This window comes from Mesoplodon bidens, assembly GCF_964165515.1.
Source record: "Mesoplodon bidens genome assembly, chromosome: 7".
Taxonomy (NCBI): Eukaryota; Metazoa; Chordata; class Mammalia; order Artiodactyla; family Ziphiidae; genus Mesoplodon; species Mesoplodon bidens.
Window position 1 is genome coordinate 108,726,166 of NC_138164.1, and position 20,919 is coordinate 108,747,084.

General features: G+C 46.8%; 1 protein-coding gene across 1 annotated transcript; it reads right to left on the minus strand.

Annotated features, from left to right (window-relative positions):
- Positions 1-19,305: 19,305 nt before the first annotated feature.
- On the minus strand, positions 19,306-20,169 carry LOC308620558 (mitochondrial import inner membrane translocase subunit TIM14). The gene is made up of 2 exons (XM_081240231.1): positions 20,052-20,169; positions 19,306-19,846 (listed from the first exon to the last, which is right to left on the minus strand). The coding sequence occupies exons 1-2, from the start codon at positions 20,052-20,054 to the stop codon at positions 19,499-19,501; spliced, it is 351 nt and encodes a 116-aa protein (XP_081096357.1). The 5' UTR covers positions 20,055-20,169; the 3' UTR covers positions 19,306-19,498.
- Between the last annotated feature and the right edge of the window lie 750 nt (positions 20,170-20,919).

Here is a 20,919-nt window from a genome sequence, read left to right on the forward strand (position 1 = left end):
CTGGTGGTTTCCTTGGCTTGCAAATGCATCACCCTGATCTCAGCCTTCACCTTCGCGTGATGCTCTCCATGCGTGCGTATCTGTCTCTGTGTCCAAATTCCCCCTTTTTATAAGGACACACACATATTGGATTGGGGGCCTCATCTTACTTGATAAACTGCAAAGACCCTATTTCTAAATAGGGTCACATTCACAGGTACTGGAGGTTAGGACTTCAACATTTTTTTGGGGGGAGACACAATTCAACCTGTAACAGGAAACTTCAGCCATTCATTCTAGTAACCGTACTTGGGGAAATGGTGTGTGTGTGTGTGTGTGTGTGTGTGTGTCAGTTCAGATCCCCTGGGAGCAGGCAGCTGGAGTTAGAGGTGCAAGAGATTTATGGGGTCATCGTCTGTGAAAGGCCAAGGACAGAGCAGGAGCAGCTGGGAAAGCTTTCAGGCTGCAGCGGGGGTCTGGCGCTTGTGGAAGGAGAGTGGGAAGGAGTGGGGGTTGGGCAGGAGAAGCCCCCAGCTGCAGTGCAGCTGTGACGGAGCCAGAGCCCAAAGAGTGCCCTTTAGAGGAGTCCTTCACTGGGAAGAGGACGCCAGGCCCTACTACCCCTGCAGTGTGTGGTTGTTGACCCAGAGCTGCCAGGGGAGGGCATGGCCTTGGCTCCAGCACTGTGGTGCTGCATGGAGGCTGTGAGTGCACTGCCTCGTGGTGGCTTCTCTCTTGAAGGGAGAGCTTAGTGGCATATCTCTACAGCTGCCACAATGGACCACCTAGATCGTTTGAGGGTTGTTGGATCTAAGGTCCAAATTGACATTGACACCCAGGGATCCAAGGGCCCCCCTGTTATAGCAGAATAAGAATGCACAGGGACCAGGTGATAAATGGAGGCCTGGCCTAGGTTCGTCTCACAATGGGCCTGTTATATCCAGAGACCCACTTGGCAGTCATTTTCCCAGTCCCTGAACATATGAATGGAATGCAATACTTGGCAGTTCACAGAACCTTCTTGTTGTTCCCCTGAGCTGCAGAGCTTGAGCAGCTGTATTAGGAAAGCCTGCGCAGCAGCCCCTGGTACAGCCTTGATCCTCCTCCCCCCGCCCCATCCTGGCTAAGATAGTAAATCCAAATCAATATTGTATTTCTGGAGGAATGACATAGTGCAATCTTCAGAGACTTAAAGGATGCAGGAACAAGGGTCTTTATCACACCCCTGTTGAATTCACCAATCTGGCCCTTGCAAAAACCATATGGGTCATGGCAGACAACAGTGGACGACCAGCGACTCAGCCAAGTCCTAACCTCCAGTGCAGCTTCTATGAAGGACCTGCGTCTTTGCCAGAGCCAGTTAATATCATTTTGGGTTATGCGATGCGGCTATTGATCTGGCCAACACATGCCTTCATGGCCTTCCCCCAAGGCTGTGTTCATTCTCCCGCTGCCTGCACAATACAGTCCAGAGGAACTGGCCCATCTGGGCAGCCACCTTGGTCCACTCCAGCAGCAGCACGTTAATCAGACTTGAGGAGTGAGAAGCTGTAGGTGTGAGGGAAGCCTTGGTAGAACGTATGTGCTCTGGAGGCTGGAGGTGGGTAAGCTGAGATTCAGGGCCCTGCCCATTGCGGAAGTTTTAAAAGGCCCAGTGGTCTGCATGCCGGGTCATTTCCTCTGAAGTAAGGGTCAGCTTATTGCACCCTGTACCTTCCACCATTAAGAAAGAAGCACACCCTCCTGGTGGGCCTTCTTGGGTTTGCAGACGGCACACTCAGCACTGCTGAATACGTACATATTCAGCACTTCTTTGGCCCGTTGATTGGGTGACACAGAATGCTGCTGGTTTGGAGCTGCCCTGAAGTATGCATCCATGCTTGGGACATGTGACCTGCCAGATGCCATGGGACTAGAGGTGTCTGTGGTAGAAAAGGTCACTCTGTGGGAAGCTCCCCAGGCGCTGGAACAAGGCCGGGCTGCGTCCAGCAGAGAAGGACTCCTGGTGTGCCACTGGCCCCGCTAGGAACTGAGCACCTGACCAGGGGCCATCCAGTGACCACCTGCCATAACTTGTCATCATGAGCTGATGAGTCACCCACCAGATCACAAGGCCAGGCCTCTAAGGCGGAAGTGGGTTGGGCTCACTAAGGTCCCAAAGTGCCCGAACAGGTGGCCCAGATTCCTGTGCCAGCTCCCACCTGATAGAGGCCTCCCCATGACCAGCTGAGAGGAGGGGAGGTGGGTTGGCGTGTAGATCATCAGCTCCGTGTGCTGGTGTGAGCCCAGGAGGAGGCGACGGAAGGGGACCCCACCTCCCAAGAGACAGTGGGCGGAGATTCCAGCAGTGGGTGCACTGGCCTGACCGCTGTGTCTTTTGCGGAGCCTTCCCTCTGGGGTCAGAGCAGGGCCGTGCTCAGGTGGAACCCACACCCCTGCTCTGCCCTCTTCTCTTCCCCCACCCCCTTCCAGCTTTCGCTGTAGCGTGCGCCCTACTAACTTACACGTTCTCCAATCCCTGCCTCAGTCTTAATGGGTACAGGGCTTTCTTTTGAGTGATGGAAAAGTTTTGGAGCTGGATAGAGGTGGTGGTATTTTCAGTGTACTAAATGCCAAGGAAAGGTATGCTTTAGAACTGTTAATTTTATATTATGTGAATTTCACCTTACTTTAAAAGTGATGTATGAAAAATAAGAACCCCCTCTCCCCTGCCACACATACGCAGGCACACACACACACATCTGCCACTGCGAGCTTCCTGAGGGCTGAGCCTCAGCCTTAAATGAAGTGGAGAGGTGGACTATTACCTGGTCTTGGGCGTGTTAATTACTGCACCAAGACTGTTCTAGGATCCAAAAGTGGAGGGAAGACATATTATCTAAGGGGCAGAACTGTACCCTCAGGTCCTGCTCTTCCTCAGCACCTGTTACCCCGGTATTTATTTCCTTCCTGAAATCCTGTGTCGGTGAAAGCCTCACTGCTTCATTAACATAACCTTTACTTTCTTCCTTGTGAACACTAACCCCAGCTAAATGACTCACTTCTTTTTAACCCACCGCATATCTTTACAAAGATTTCCCTCATTCGTGGACTAGCATGACATCTAAAGAGAATTCACCTCCCCTGATAGGAGTCCAGGGCTTTCTCTTGGCTTATGGAGGAGGGGAAATGGGACTGAGAGTGTTGGAAGGGGAGAGGTGAGAGGGGGGTTTCAGGAAGTGTCCTCACTGTTCAGGCATCAGTCAGATGCCTCCTTCTCACTGAGCCCCCCCACCAGCTCTCCATCTCATGGGGGTCCCCTTGCCATTACACGCCCCTGCTACATTTTCTGTATTTTCTCTGTAATATTTAGAGCTTGAAATTATCTTATATCTCTGCTTGTTTACTTATTTATTGTCTGTTTCTTCCACTGGAAGTTGGCCCTAGCATTTACTGAGCAAATGAGCACCTCTGTCTAGGTCAATACATGTTATCTGCCCCTTGCCTTAAAAAATGGTGGTAAAGTATACATGGCATAAAATTTTACCATTTTAACCATTTATAAGTGTACAGTTCAGTGGCATTAAGTACAGTCACATTGTTGTGCAACCATCACCATCTTCTACCCCCAGAACATTTTCATTGTCCCAAACTGAACCTCTTTCCCCGTTAAACACGAACTCCTCATCCCCCTCCCCCAGCCCCTGGCACCCACCATTCTGCCGTCTGTGTCTATGAACTTGACTACTCTAGGGACTTCCTATAAGTGGAATCATACAGTGCTTGTCCTTTTGTGATTGGCTGTTTCACTTAGCATACGTCTTTCAGGTTTATCCATGTTGTAGCAGGTGTCAGAATTTCCTTTCTTTTTAAGGCTGAATAGTATTCCATTGTGTATACAACCAAATTTCACCCCTTGTTTCTAATGATGGTGTGGTATAGTTGCCTTTATTTAAAGATTCTGTATCGAGAGACATTTAGGTTTCCTTTAAAATTTTTCTATTTACTAACAATGCAGAAAAACATGCTCTTTAATATATTTTTATATGTTCATGCTATTACTTCTGTAAGATACATTTCTCAAAGTGGGATGGCTGGGTCACAGGGGATAAGCATTTCAAATGTTTGTAGATATCACCAAATTGTTCTCCCAAAAGGTTACACCGAGTCCTGTTTGGAACAAGTGTTTAAGCCTGTCGTCCTCCCACTAGAAGTTTCCATCTTCTAAGACTTTGACAATCTGGTAGATAAAATATGATTATCTCATTGTTTTAATTTGCATTTCCTTATGCATTATTGAAGTAGAACATATTTTAATGCCTCTTGGTCACTTATATTTTTTACTTTGTGGATTTCCTATTTCTATCCTTGGTTCATTTTCCCAATTTTGTCTTTATTCTTTGGAAGATGTTCATATGCATTCTGGTCATGATCCTTAAGTGCGATTCAAATATCTTTTCCTAGTTGGTAGTTTGTTTTTTCACTTCATTTATGGTGTCTTTTGTTGAACACAGATACTACAGTCTATTGTTGTCACATGTATCAATCTTTTCCTTTAGGGTGTGCTTTTGGCATCTTGTTTAAGAAATCCTTCACCTATGCAGAGGTCATAAACAGTTTCTCCTGTATTTTCTTCTTATAAATGTTTTTAAACCTTGCTTTTCATCTTTTCATATTTGGGACTTCTAGGTACCTGGTTTATTTTTTTGGTTTAGTGTTATCTTAGGTTTGGTTCCTCCAGGAGCTGACCCGAGAGAAATATTTGAGTGCAAGCAATGGGAAGGGGAAGGGAGGAAGCCAAGGAAGGGTGTGCTGACGAACAGGCATCCCCTGGGGACCTTGGGGAGTTGGTGTAGAACCAGTCTCACAGTTGTTCTCCTTGAGGGGCAAGGAAGTGGTGGGATTTATCCTTCAGCTCTGCCCATCACCACCTGAACACCATTCCTCGGGCACTAACTCAGCCTGCACTTCCAGCCTGCTGTTCTTGTAGGGTGCATGGGAGCCTGTGGGTCTCCGAGGTGTTTGTAAGTGGACACTTTTGTATGTCTGCATTGAGAATGTGAAGGTCAGGGCACCCCTGTGGCCACAGAAGTATGAGGCTGGAACCTATGTTTATTGTGTTCCAGTACAATTTATTAAGTAGTCCATCCACTTTCTTATTGCTTTTATTATATCAAATTTCTGGGTTCACATTCTGGGTGTATTTGTCTATCCCTGGGTTACTATCCCATTGTTTTAATTATCACAGCTTTATAAGTCTTGATACCTGGTAGGGAAAATCCTTCCCCTTACCTCTACTTCTCCTTCAAAATTGTTTTAGCTGTTCTTGATCTTTCACTATTCCATTTCCATTTTAGTATTATGTTGTCAAGTTCCCTGAAAAGGCCCATTCAGAATTTGATTAGAATTGCATTCACTTTATAGATTAATTTGGGAAGAACTGTTATGTTTATGATGTTGTCTTTCTATCCATGAACGTGTCACTTATCTTTATTTGCTCATGCCTCTTGTGTTCTGCAGTAATATTTTGTAATTTCCTCCATAAAAGTTTTACCCATCACTCTCTTTAATCTCAATTCCTAATGGCTTTTGCTTTTGTGAAAGATGCCTTCTTAAATTATATTTTCTAATTGGTTATTGCTGAGCCTACGATATTATTGATCTTCTACATTGATCTTGTATCTGGCAAGCCTGCTGGACCTTTATTACTCTTCAAAGTTTGTAGCTGCTCTGGATTCTCTATATAGACAATTATATTAACAGCAAAACCCCACAATGTTTTGGCTCTTTGTTTTCTATTATTATACTGTTTATTTCTTTTTCTTGTCTTGTTGAATTGGCTAGGATCTCCAGTACATGTTGAAAGAGGAGTGATTGTGGGTATTCTTATTTTATTTCTGAATTTTAATGATAATGCTTTTTGTGTGTGTGTGTGGTACACAGGCCTCTCACTGTTGTGGCCTCTCCCATTGCAGAGCACAGGCTCCGGACGCGCAGGCTCAGCGGCCATGGCTCACGGGCCTAGCCGCTCCACGGCATGTGGGATCTTCCCGGACTGGGGCACGAACCCATGTCCCCTGCATCGGCAGGTGGACTCTCAACCACTGTGCCACCAGGGAAGCCCCAATGGTAATGCTTTTAATGTTTTCACATTATGACAATTTGCTATGAGTTCTTGGTAGATATCGCTGATCATACTAAGGGAACTCTTTTCTATTTTAGTTTGTATCATAAATAAGTGTTGAATATTATGACATGTTTTTCTATATCTACTGAGATGGTGATATTTTCTCTGCTTTAATCAGTTAATGTGGCAAATTCTATTTAAATATTTTTCTAAAACTGACCATTATATGCCTAGGATAATCCCAACTTGTTCATGATACATATATTTTAAAAATACACCATGGATTTGTTTTGCTTGTATTTTATTTAGGATTTATATATATATGTTTAAAAGTGAAATTGGTTTATAATTTTCTTTTCTTGTGCAATCTTTGAACAGCTGGGCTATCAGTTGTACTATCTTCCTAAAATAAGTGGAATCTGTCTTTTACATTATTTCAAAACTTTGTGTACAGTTTCATCCCTGGTTCAACATTTATTGGTATAAATTTGTTCACCACCTTCTCTAATGGTTTTAAAAGTCCCTACTGTATTAATAATTACGATCTCTCTTTTGTTCCTAACATTTATGACTTCACCATTTGAGTTGATTGGACTTGCTAGAAGTTTATTTTATTGGTCTTTTCAAGGAATCAGCTCTTGGTGCTGTTGATTGAGAGGGTTTTAGGGAATCCTATAAATAACATCTGTCCTTCTTACGGAATTTATGGGTCACTTGAGAAATAAGACAAAAAGGAAAGCACCAAACTATCATCTTTATTATTGACAAGGTTGTTATTGAATGAAACTGATATGTGGGGCAAAGGCATTTCCAGGACTGAACCCAGAGTGAGGCAGACTCAATGGGTTTTTATGCTCGACTTACTCTGGTCAAGAATAGTAGGGAACACATTCTTGATTGGAATGGGGAGAAGGAGAAAGAGAGAGACAGAGACAGACACAGAGAAGAGACAGACACAGAGACAGAGATTGAGAGAGAAGAGGGAAAGGAAAGAGGCAGATTCACGTATGCTTAGTGTCTGTGTCCAGTCAGGGGATGTAATTTGGTCCCCCAGGAAGTATAAGGTGAAGTGAGAGGAGAGAGGGCTGTCATTTTCCTCCATCCAATTGCAGGGAAGCCTCAGAAGTAGGGAATAAACAGTCTCTCCTGACGCTAATTGTCTCCAATATTTAAAAGTACCTATTTCATTAGGTTTTCTTTTACCATTTTTATTTCATTCCTGCTAATTTCTTTGTTTTTTTCCTTTAGTATTTTTCTAGGTTCTTGAGTTGAGTACTTTTAGTCATTGCTTTCAATCTTCTTTGTTTTTTTAAAAAAATATAATACAGTTAAGGGTATAAATTTAAAACTAAGCACCTATGCACTTTAACTGCATTCCACAAGCTTTGAAAAGCATTACTTCTGTCGACATGTAGTTCTCAATATTTTGTCACTTATTTGTAGCTTCCTTTATAGTCTGTAGTTATCTAAGGCTAATTTCTTATTTCTAAATGAGTGGGATTAAAAATTTTTTTTAAATAGTGGCTCTCCAGTTTAACTGCCTTGTACTCAAAGATTGTTGTCTGTAAGATATAGATTCTTTGACTTTTTTTTTTTTTTTTGACTGCACGGTACAGCTTGTGGGATCTTAGTTCCCCAACCAGGGATCTAACTCGAACCCTTGGCAGTGAAAGCACAGAGTCCTAACCACTGGACCGCCAGGGAATTCCCCTTTGACCTTTCTTAAGACTTCCTCTGTGACCTCGTAAATGGTCAATTTTTTTTTTTTTTTGCGGTACGCGGGCCCCTCACTGCCGTGGCTTCTCCCGTTGCAGAGCACAGGCTCCGGACACGCAGGCTCAGGGGGCATGGCTCACGGGCCCAGCTGCTCTGCGGCATGTGGGATCTTCCCGGACTGGGGCACGAACCCGTGTCCCCTGCATCGGCAGGCGGACTCTCAACCACTGTGCCACCAGGGAAGCCCCAATGGTCAATTTTTATATATGTTCAGTGTGTGCTTGAAAACAATAAATACTGTCTATTTTTTGTGGTTCAAATCTATAAAGTAAATTAAGCTTGTGGATTATGTTGTTCAGACATTATAAATTATTATATTTTTTAATCTGGCTAATCAGTTTCTGACAGATGAGTATCAAAGTCTTTCTCCATGCCTGTGGTTTCACAATTTCACATTATAAATGAGTCAGTTTTTGCTTTGTGCATGTTGAAGTTACACTGCTAGGTGCATACAGATTCATGATTTGGATGATAGTACACTTTGTCATTATGTTGTATATTTATTTATGTATGCCTAATAATGTTTTCTGCCAGAAATTCTTATTTTAATATTGCCAGGCCAGCTTTTGTTGGTATCTAGTGTGGCAGAGGTTTCTAGCTGCCATCCAGTATTAATTTTCCCATTCTTTTTTAGTAGCAGACCCAAATTGTGTTTGTGGTGAAAATGCACTTGGCTAAAAGAGTATGTTAAATAGCCTTTCTTGCAGTACAGTGTGGCCCATGAGATGTTGACAGGACAGAAAGGCTGATTGAAGGGAGTCAATCCAGCAGGGAGGCCACCTTTTTGTTCTGTTTCCCTTTCCCCTTTCTGCTACCTGGAATGCTGATTGGATGGCTGGAACTCTGGCAGCCATCTTGGAACATGAGGTTGGCTTGAGGATGGCACCAAGTACTGGAATAGTGAAACAGAAAGAAAGTTGAATGCTGGGTCCCTTTGACAGTGGAACTGTTGTACCATTTCTGGATGGCCTTCATCTGCACCTTTTTATGTGAAAGAGAAAAATGTACTTTTACTGTGTTTAATCCACTGCCTTTTTGGCTTTTCATGTGTAGCCAAAACTAATCTTAACATACATTGGATATATCTTTTCTGTGTGTGCCTTCATTTTCAATTTTTGTTGTTTTATTTTGATTTATTTATTTTTATTTTGTTGTTTATTTTCAATGTTGCTTTATTTTACGTGTATCAGTTCATATATTTTGAATATTAACCTGTTGCTTAGTCACACATATATTAAAAATTGGAATAAAAATGCAAATTTGTGAATATTTTCTAAGTAATTTTATGAGCAACTAGCATTGTGCCTGGGACATAGTAGACACTCACTAAACATTTGTTGAATGATGAATGAACAAATGCTACAAAGATTTTCTCCCATCTGCCACTTATCTTATTATTATTATTTTTTTTTGTGGTATGTGGGCCTCTCACTGCTGTGGCCTCTCCCGTTGCGGAGCACAGGCTCCGGTCGCGCAGGCTCAACGGCCATGGCTCACGGGCCTAGCTGCTCCGCGGCATGTGGGATCTTCCCGGACTGGGGCATGAACCCGTGTCCCCTGCATCGGCAGGTGGACTCTCAACCACTGCACCACCAGGGAAGCCCTGCCACTTATCTTTTAACTGTAATTATAATGTCTTTTGCTGCACTGAAATTAAAATTTTATGTAATCAAACACTTTTTTGGCTTCTGGGTTTGTGTGTTATGTTAGAGAGAGGCCCTACTCACCCCAAACTTATAAATATACCATCTTACGTTTCATATAACTGATATATATATATATATATATACACACACACATACACACACACAAGTGTATGAATGTTGAATTGATTAGTTTTTGTGTGTATGGTGTGAGGTAGACATCCAACTTTGTTTCTTTCCAAATGGATAGCTAATTACACCAAAATTTTCATTGAATAATAAATCCATGTTTCCAATGAATTGGAATTTTATTATAAATTAAACCAGCTGGCTAAACCAGCTAGAGTTGCTTGGGAGAATCAATAACCATATTCACACAGGTAAGTTCCCTGCTCAGCAACCCTTGGAGTGTGCTATAAAATTCACCCATGTGAGAAGCAACTTACTTGGCTGCAAACTTTCCTACCTGATTCCTGAGAGCCGGCACTGCAATGACTGCCCGTCAGTGAACGTTTGCGTGGGTCACAGCTGCCTCAGTCTGTGTCCATTCCAAGAGATCCATCCATGTACCCTTTCCCGGAAGTCCTTGACACCAGTGATCCACTCTTGTTCTTTTCTGTCCCCTGTCTGTGGCATAATAAGAAATATATGTTTGGTCTTTGTCCCTAGTTCCTGACACAGGGCTCCTAAATCCCTTGGAATTTCCTGAGTGATAGGAGCATCTTTTGTTCTAAACAAGCAACTCTTGGTGGGCATCTGGGTCACATCAGCATGGAGGCTGGTCACCAGGAGGACCAAACCCTGATTAGAAAGTTGGAGCTTCCGTCCCCACCCACAACCTCTGGGAGGAGGAGAGGGGCAGGAGATTGAGTTAATAACTGATCATGCCTATAGGATGAAGCCTCCATTAAAACCCTCTAAATGACAGGGTTTGGGGAGCTTCCAGGTTGATGAACACAAGGTGCTAGGAAGGTGACTCCCCTGATGAGGGCATGGAAGCTTGCGTGCACGTGCACACACACGCAGCCCATTTCTTCCATTTGGCTCTCCCTTTGTATCCTTTATCGTAAATTTGTAATGGTAAGTAAAGTGACTTCCTGAGTTCTGTGAGTTGTTCTAGCAAATCGTCAAACCTACGGAGGGACTTGTGGGAACCTTCAGTTTATAGCCAATCCATCAGAAGTGGGGGGGCAGGACTTGCAACTGGGGTTAGAGTGGGGGCAGTCTTGTGGGACTGAGCCCTTTAACCTGTGGGATCTGATGCTAACTCCAGGTAGATAGTTTCAGGATTGAATTGAATTGTGGGACACCTGGGTGGTGTCAGAGGATTGGTTGATGTCTTAGTTTGGGCTGCAGTAACAAAGGACCACAGACTGGGTGGCTTATAAACAATAGAAATCTATCTCTTACAGTTCAGGAGTCTGAAGATCTGAGATCAAAGTGCCAGCCTGGTCCAGGTTCTGGTGAAAGCCCTCTCCTTGTTGAGTCTGGAACCATTGTACCCTCACATGGTTTCTTCTTACAAGGGCGTAATCCCACTCATTACATGAGGCTCCTCCTCATGACTTAATTACCTCCTAAAGGCCCCACTTCCAAATACCATCACATTGGGATTAGGGTTTCAGCATATGAATATGGGAAGACACATTCAGTCCACTGCAGTTGGTGTAAGAAAAAAAAATATCCCACACATTTGGTGTCAGGAGGATAAAAACCTCTCAGACTGACCATCTAGCCAAATCATGAGCTTCTGCCCAGGAGTCAGTGTAGATCTATACTTCTGGCCATCTCTCCTCCCAGGCACAGGGGACAATCATATTCTCCTCCAAAATATCCTTCTTCCCAGTGGGAGGACTTCCATCCTCCACTGTCCTTGAGGGCCTCTCTGATTGGAGCTTCACTGCTCTATCAGTCCATAAACCAAGCTCAGAGTTTTTCTTTCTCAGTCAGCTGATGCGCAAAATGCCACCATATGTTTTCAAACACCTCCAGCAGGGGTGGAGGGTGACCCATCCCTAGATGAGAACCACTAATAGGGTTTTTCCTTAGCACGATCACACAGGGCACTTTGTCTATATGGTGCTGAGCACATAAAAGATGCTAACAAAATTGATACTGATACTAGTACAAAGCTCCTTTTGCATCTGTAGGGAACAAGCATGCACAGAGTGGGATAAATTCTCCATCTTTAGGTCTTGATTCATGCCTCCAGTTTCCTGGGTACCTGCAACTTGACTTCATTGTATCTTTTTTTTTTTTTTTTTTTTTTTTTTTTGCGGTACACGGGCCTCTCACTGTTGTGGCCTCTCTCATTGAGGAGCACAGGCTCTGGACGCGCAGGCTCAGTGGCCATGGCTCACGGGCCTAGCCGCTCCGCGGCATGTGGGATCTTCCCAGACTGGGGCACGAACCCGTGTCAGCAGGTGGACTCTCAACCACTTCGCCACCAGGGAAACCCCATTGTATCTTATATCAGGGAATGTAATGTCAGTGTCAAGAGGGGTGGTCCTTGAACCAGACTTGCCCGGGCATGATGGGAGGTGGAAGTGAGTCTCTCCATATGTGGCTGGACTTTAGGCAACTTGGTGTCATGGCAGCCTCTGCAGGAATGGACAGAAGCTGGTGCTGTGCTTCTGGTACCTGTTTTGTGCTATTGGGCACCTGTGCTTTTGCTCTTGCCTTCATGTCTCTGTATCTTGCACTTCCCATCAGAAACTGCCTGGAATAGCATCTGTTATGGGTGAATTGTGTCCTCCCTCCCAAAAGATATATTGAGTCCTAACCCCCAGTACCTCAGAATATAACCAGTTTGGAAATAGAGTCTTTGCAGATGTAGTCAAGTTAAGATGAGTTCATTAGGATAGGCCCTAGTCCAATATGACTTCCACGAAGGAAGTCCCTATATATTTATTTTAAAATACTGGTTACTACTTTTTAAAAAAAAACAAATTAATAATTATTCAATGCAGAAAAACTGAAGAACATAGAAAAGCTTCAGAAAGGTACATCCCTAAATCCATAATCACCTGTCCACTGTTAGCATTTTGATGTATTTTCTATTTTTTCTTTATGTATATATTCAGATAGATACAGGTAGAGTCTTACAAAGTAGTTGGTTTTTACATATGGTTCTGTTGTCAGGTATTTTCCTCTTTTTCCTGACAGCAGTCTCTTATCACCATCTTTCAATGCTAATAATTTTTTTCCTACTGTATGGTTTTTAACAGACACAAATTATCCTGTCATATGATTTTTCCTTAACTGATTCCCTATTGGAATTTTTTAATTTTGCCACCATAAACAACTCTGGGATGAACATCTTTTTTCCATTATGTCAGTTCACTTGTTTGCTTCTCTCCTAGACGTGGAATTGTTAAGCCTAAGGCAATGCACATGTCAGCGTTTTTGTACGAATTAGTTTCTGAAAGTTCATTTCAAGCCAGAGGCAGATGCTTTGCGAGTGTCTGACCCCAGCTTTTCCCGGCCCTAGCCTTGGACATGGTGTCCATGGGCACATACCCTCCAGTCTTCTGGGTGTTTGGTGCTTTGTGTCTTACAAAGGGCTTTTGTGTCCATGGCCTCAACACTGAACTTGTGAGGTGGCAGAGGGCAGGAACCCATCCCTACGGCATATCAGAAACTTAAGGTCACGGAGGTCAAATGACTTGGGCAGTGAGTGTATCAGTCAGCTCAGGCTGCTGTAACAAAGTACCACAGACTGGGTGGCTTAAACAACAGACATTTATTTTCTCACAGTTTTGGAGGCCAGCAGTGCAAGATCAAGGTGTTGGCAGGTTGGACTTCTCTTGGGTCCTCTCCCTTGGTTGTAGGTGGCCGCCTTCTCGCTGTGTCTTCATCTTCCTCTATGCGTGGGTATCCCCGGCGTCCAAATTTTCTCTTCATATAAGGACATCAGACACATTGGACTAGGGCCCACCCTAATGGCCTCATTTTACTTTAATCAGCTCTCTAAAGGCCTTATCTCCAGATACAGTCACATTTTGACGTACTGGGGGTTAGGGCTTTGCCATATGAGTTTTGGGGGGCACAATTCAGCTCATAAAAATGAATGAGTTGTCTCTCTCTCTCCTGAGAGCCAGGCCTCTGGCAGAGAGTGGGTAATTGAGTGTAAGTGCAGTGTTCCTTGCAGCCTACACCAGGAACCCTCTAGGAGCTAGTAAGTCACAAACACAGGCTGTGCGTCTGCTAATTTGGTTTGGGAGACGTGACACACGTCACCAGGGGATTCTCTCGCCAGAGTCCCACTCCTTCGGGAGGGAGGAGGAATTCTCCTCGGATCGTTTTTTACCAGCCTTGGATGCAAGGAATCTTCCGGTTCATAAATTCTGACCAGTTTTCCAGAGTGATTCCAGTAAGTGGACTCTCAAGGTCCTTTTATTACAATTTTTCATTCATTAGCTTTAGGAGAAAGCAACACAGGGGATAAAATTTTGAACTGAAGATGCGAGCCTAGAGGTTTTTAGAAGTTTGCCTTCGTAATCAGTAGCCGCACGAGCCTCATCTACAAAATGAGGATGGACCTGTTGTCTGGGCCATAAACAAAAGGCATTATTAACATTCGTAATGAAAATAAAATAAAACGAGAAAGAAGTAGACACAGAATCGGAATCATTGTATCTGTAAAGGAGACAGAGTATGTAAAGATTGAAATAGAAAAAGGTATGACCTTCTAACTTAAATCCATTTTCATTTGCTCTGGGCACTAATTATTTGATTGAAAGACAGACTTCTGACTTAGAAAGAATCTGGACACGGTGCTGACACTGTAGACCCTAATGAGCTAGGCGGCCAGCGATGCTTCCTTGCCGTGGCGTTAGTTATCTGTCCATTGCCAGTGTTCGTGAGTTGCATTAAATGTTTCTTGGGGAAATCTGAGCCCAAATGGGTATTTGGAAGGGTCTCCCAGTGGGCTGATGACCTCAGGCAAACTAGATCTGTAGTTCAAAACACACGGAAAACCAGCACAGATGAATGGGAAAAAGGAAGCTGGAGACACATTGACCACTGAGATAAGAAAACATGGTCTTATGCGGGCATTTCCTGGGTGTCGCAGCAGCTTTGTGGCTGGCGAGATTTTAATTAGAATTAAGGGCTCTTGTTTAAGCCTTGGCATCTTAGATTTATACCAATTGATGAACTGAATCCAAATGTGGAGAGTATCACTCAACACAGGCTCTTAAGGAGAGCCTGGGAGGCGCTGGGTTGTACCGCAGAAGAACACTGCGGATTTTGGCTTTGCACTTGGCAGGCCTGATTCGGACTTCGGAGGAGAACTTGGAGTTTTCTTATGTTGAGTGGGCCCAGCAAGCCCTCAGAGGTTTCAAAGATGAAACATGAGCCTGTAGTTGGCTGTTTTGCTGACCTAGTCAGCCTGCAGGCATCAGAAAGCATCTTTCCTTTTGTCCCCCACTGCCTTACTCAAATTTATACTTAGTGGGTGTATTAGTTTCCTGTAGTTGCTGTAACAACATGCCATGAACTGGGCGGCTTAAAACAATAGCAATTTGTACTCTCACAGTTTTGGAGGCAAGAAGTCTGAAATTAAGGTGTCAGTAGGGCCATGCTCTCTCCAAAGCCTCTAGGGAGGATCCTCCCTAGCCTCTTCTTCTTCTGGTGGCTACTGGTGATCTTGGAGTTCCTTGGCTTGTAGACGCATCACTCCAATCTCTGCCTCTGTCATCATGTGACCTTCTTGCCTGTGTCTCTGTGTCTTCACATACCTTCCCTCTGTGCATGTCTGTGTCCAAATTTCCCTCCTCTTATAGGGACAGCAGTCATCGGATTTGGGGCTCACTCTAATCCAGTGTGACCTCATCTTAAGTTTTCCTTTGCAAAGATCTATTTCCAAATAAGCTCACATTCTGAGGTTCTGGGTGGACATGAACTTTGGGGAAACACTGTTCAACCCGGCACAGTGAGAGATGAAAATCTGGGTAATCCTATGACTTTTCTGATCACCCTCAAGGCAGAAGTGTACTACAGTCACTTTAAGCCCAAAATAAGGTCTCAATTCAGAAATTCAAGGTTTCCAGTCCAGTGTATTAGTCCACACATACTTGTTCATTCTGAGCCAAGGCATGTTGACCTGGCTGCAGGTTGACGGCTGGCTGCAGGGGAGGAGGTCTGGACAGCTTCCTCTTCCTCTCTGGCCTCCTTTGCCCTCCGCAGCTGCAGGGCAGGGGCCAGGGTGGAGCTGTGAGTCTGTGGGTGTTGGTGTGGGGCATGATGGTGGAGGGGGAGGAGGGGGGCAGGAAAGGCAGGTCCTAAGATAGCTCTGCAGTCTGGGGTCTGTGAGATTGAACACAGACACTGCCTCTCCTGGGGGCTGACATGGGCCATGTGGAGACACTCCAGGGCAGGGGTCCCTCGTCGGCAGCCCCTTTGCTCCTGGAGGAACTCCTTTATTCCTGTGCTCACTGACTCCCTTCTCAGACCCTGGCAACTAAGCAGCCTGCCTCCGTGAGGCCTGTGTGTCCTTCTAGGTGACCCACTGGACTCCAGCAGCTCTCTCACAGTGGCCCTTGACCCCTCTGCCTAGACCAACTCTGAGATATGGTTGGTCCCTGCTTGTAAAATGGGCCATGGCGGCATCCCAGTCTCTCACCCCTTCACGGTGCTCCCCCACCAAGCCCTTTGGGAGGCCCAGTCTCTCCAAGCTTGAGTTAGGAGGCAGACCCCCTATTACCCCCTCAGCCCACTTGGGGGAGGTGGGACTTCCAGCTGTCTCCTAAGAAACCCTTTTGCAAATACCTCACCCATCTGATCCTTTTAGGTTCTAGGCTTGATGAGCTGTGAAACCTCTTCTTGACCACCCTGCCCTCAGGGGTGCAGCTCAGAGATGGGAGAGGCCAACCTCCAAGGGCTCTATTGGTGGAGGCTGGATGAGGTGATGTGAGACCTCGTGGCGTCACAGGGCAGGGGGGCCTACAGGAGGACTTGGAGACTGGACCGGCCTTGAGGGTCCCATGGGTTTGAGCAAGAGAGCCTGTCGCAGGCATTGGGGCTGCTCTGGCCCTGCCACTAAATTCTGAGCACAATCACTGCAACAACCAGAGCAGCTCCTACTAATTTCCAAATATCCCCTTGGGGGCGGTCCTGAGAAATACTATTTTAAAAGAGCCACTGGGCTGCTGGGTGGCAACTAGACATGGGGATGAGGGTGGAGACAGGGAGGCCAGTGGGATGACAGAGGCCTGGTCCAGGGTGGGGGGTGGGGATGGAGTGGGGAGAGGAGCCTGGAGTCTGGGTTTATTCTAAGGTGGTGCTGACTGGGTTTGCTGGGGGGTTGGACATGGAGTGTGAGAGAAAGGGAAGAACCAAGGATGACTCCAAGGATTTTGGTCTGAGCCACTGGCCGGATGCAGCTGCCATTCACATGGGGAGAACTTGGCCGTGCTAAGTTGAGACGCTGCCCGGACAATCCAGTGGAGGCGTTTAGTAAAAACTGGACGTTAGGGAGTTAAAGGTAGAAATCATGGCTGGAGCGTGGATCTGGCTAAGACCACGGTGGGGGCGGGGGAGTGTGTGTGTGGAGAGTGCCGAGCCTCAGTGCCAGTGAGCCCTTAGTGGGCTGGGGAGGGCCAGCGTGGGAGACAGCAGGTGCCCCCAGCGCAGTGCCGAGCCCTGGGAACCAAGTAGAGAGAATATTTCCTGAAGGAATGAGCAGCTGTGTCAGGTGCTACAGAAAAGTCAGGTATCTGAGATGGGAGAGCTGACCTCCGGATGCAGCAACGAGGAAATCACTGGTGGTCTTGACAAGAGAGGGAAACTCTGATTATGCGAGAGAGGAAGGAAAGGATGAAGTAGGGGAGAAGGGAGACACTGGCCCGGCGTGGGGAAGCCCATGTGGTGCCTGGGGGCAGGTGCAGCGTGTGCAGGGGGGCGATCACGGAGGTTCTCAGGGAGGAAGCAGCTCCGTCAGCTGAGATGAGGGTGGGAGAGGCCGTAGGGAGTTGAGGAGGGGGGAGGGCTGACACCCATGGCCAGGGGGACGCAGCAGCCCAGGGTTGGGTACTCCTAGGCGCGCAGGCGCGGGAGGAGAGGTTGATTTAACCTGGGCTGAAGTTTCTCAAAGTCAGAAGCAAGAGCCGGACAGGAGGCTGGGTTGGGGGGAGGGCGGAGGGTGGGAAGATGAGCACATGTGCAGGGGGATGGCTGGGGCGAACTGACGTGGGTACCAGTGAAAGGAAGGGCGGGGTGAGGGGCTGCAGAATTGTTGGGGCTTTGGTCCTAGGAGAAGAGAGCTGGTGGCGAGAGGGTCCTGCTGTTATCAGTAATGACACGGTCAAGGACACAGCTCTGGGAGGAGGCTGGAGGACACCACTTCCATCTTAGAGATGGAGACACCAACTACTCTTTTTGACCCACTGAAAGGGAAAGGAGCGAGGGTGAGACTGACAACGGGATCTCATTCTGTTCGAGGGGCAGTGAGAGGCCCTCCCTAGCCCCACCCACAAGTTCCATCCGGGCTTGGCTGCCACTGGCCGCTTGATCATGATTGTGGACCAGTCAATTCACCTCTCTGAGCCTCAGTGTCCTCATCTGTAGAATGCGGATAATCACCAGACGGATTTGAGGATGAAGTGAGTTAAGGCCCGGGAGGCACCCAGAACAGTGCCGGCCACACAGCTCAGGCTCCAGACGGTTTATTGTTGTAATTTGTCCTGAGAGGCACTTTTCCCGGCCCCTTTGTAGGATTTTTATTCCCAAGACCCCTTTCCCTGTTGTCCTGTCACGCTGTCCCTCTTACTGTTCTGACAGCAATTCCATAAATCCAGCTTAGGGTTCTCTCCCCCTCGTCAAAGACCCCACTCAGAGAAGTTGCTGGAATTTCTCTGCCCCTCTTCTCACTGCCTTCGTCGGCCTCCCTGCAGGACCACTGCCCCGTCCTGTAGCTAGAGATGACCCTCTGGAGGCCTCTCACATGGACTGGCGCCTGCAGGACCTCCTTCCTCTCTGCTTTCTTGTGAGGAGTCATTGTGGAGAATTTTGGTGAAGAAAACACAGGAGAACGGTGGGACCTGACTCGGTGGGCGTGGCCCGGGGAGGAGCTTCCCGTGATCCGGCCCAGTCTCCACGGGGGGCCTCCTTATGGTCCCCTGGGGCTCATCACAGGAAGCCGTGCTAAGGGATCAGCCTGGAGGGAAGGGGCCCACCGCCTCCTGAAAACACTGCGGGGGGCATCCTCGGGTAAAGCGATCCAGTGGTGCTGGCCCAGGAGCTGGTAACTCCAAGATGAGTAAGTCGTGGTCCCCTTCACGGGACAAGGAGTCAGAGGGGTGGAGGGCATAAACCCATAAACGGAGAATCACAACAGAGTGGGGTAGGAGCTGTCATAGGCACACGCAGAAGGCGAGGGCCTTCTCGGTGGGCTCCATCAGTGCGGGGGCACTGGCAGGTCACAGGGCAGGGGGACAGTATGGGGTGGGGAGGTGTCTGTTCTCCCGGCCAAGCTCCTTCAGCTTGGAGGGCCCGGCGCCTGTAGGCAAAGCTTCTCCTACAGCTCTGGGCCTGACTAGTCTGCTAACCACTCCCCAGCAGCACCCCCCCACCCCCTGTTCAGGTTCAGATCCTGACACAGTTAACAGACCTGTCCTACCCAGGAGTGGGGAGGGGAGGTGGGGAAGGGGTGCTCACCAGACCAGATACTTATCTCCCGCTGGAGACCCAGAACCTGCCCCTGCGCCATCAGTGGGTGGAGTCTGCTGGCCACCCTGGGAAATGGACAAAGGTTGCTGGCCAGGGCAGCAAGGACCACCAGGATGGTAGGGTTTGGGCAGGAGAAGGGCCTGGGGGAATTAAGGCTTTGAAGCGGGGCCCCATACTTAGAAGGGCCCCAGCTTGGTCTAATGTTCTTCGGAATTCTTTTTTTTTTTTTTTTTTTTTAAAATGTGTAGCTTTGAGGCATTTTATTATAAAAAGCTGGTACTCATACATAAATGAATTGGAACTTAAAATTCATCATACATTTACTTCATTTTTTAGCTTGACCTTCTAGTAAATCTTTAGCTTCATTGATTTTGGCTGCTATATAAGGAGATCCTCCCTTGTCTGGGTGATTTAAAAGCATAATTCGTCGATGAGCATCTCTTATTTTTCCCTTATTGGCAGTAGGGCTTACACCTAGTATTAATGCTGCTTCCCGTTTTGTCATTTTGGGTTCAAACCCACCTCTGTAATAGCCACCACTGAAGGCAGATTTTGGTAGACTTTGAAAAACTTGTTTTACTTGAGGCTCCATATGCTTCATGGCTTGCAAAGCGTAACGGCCTGCAAATCCTGCAGCAGCAATGGTCAGTCCAACTGCTACCACTGTACTGGCCTCCGAGCCCCATGGACGGCAGGCACAAAGGCCCGAGAGGGGTGAGACAACAGCTCTGTGTCCTAGAGGGTGACTCTCCGGGGCGCTACACCCCCAGCTCTGAGTCGTATTAGGGAGACATCTGCAGCTCCTCTCCTCCCAGACCTTGAGCAGAGGTTAAGGCCTGGGCCTGAGATCGCCCAAGAGGCCGGAAGACGGAACTCACCATGGTTCCCGCTCGGCTCCTCTGCTTCCACCGGGAGCGCGGTACATCCCTCCCTACCAACTCTACGCCTCTATATTGGAGCGCCGCGGCCACAACCAGCACGGACAAACCGCCCAGACACGGGCGCCCCCCGGAATTCTTAATAATTTGCAACTGGGGCCCTTCATTTTCATTTTACCAGGATGCCACAAATTAGGTAGCTGGTACTGCTTTGAGGAATTAGCTGAGGACGGTGTCGGGAGCCGTTTAGAGGCAGCTCTGGGCAGGGGGTGGGTATGTGGGGAATGGGGGCTTAGCTGGTATGTTCTCTGCTCTGGATAAGGGAGCAATGGCCCCCATGTGATTGGGGACCAATATCTCTGGTCTATCTCTTGAACATGGATGACCACAGGCCCCAGAGGTGAACTTTGATCTCTTTTTATTGCTTTTCTCATTAGAGAGAAAATCGAAGAGGGAAGACCTAGGATTGAAGATGACCCAAATGATCCTCAGGCTGTCAGGAAGGGGAGATTCCCCCTCTCCCCACCCCTCTTGGGTTCTCTTGACTGGTCTGATAATTAAATTGACGCAAGACAGATCAATAGGGGAAAAAAAACCAATTTAATTCTTACTTACAAAGGTCTCATAGAAATGGGACCCCTGAAATGACCAAAGCAGGCTGTTTCTATATCATTTTCAGACAAAGAATTATTTGTGAAGATTTAACAAAACAAAGAGGCTCATGCCTGGGGGTAGCAGGCTAATGAAGTAACAAAGTTAGTCTGTACAGCTTTCTTAGCTTGAGCCCTAACTCTGGTGATAAAGAGGCTTTCTATCCTCCTGGTACAGGGAGGCTACCTTCACATGGAAGATTTATTTCTTGCTTTCA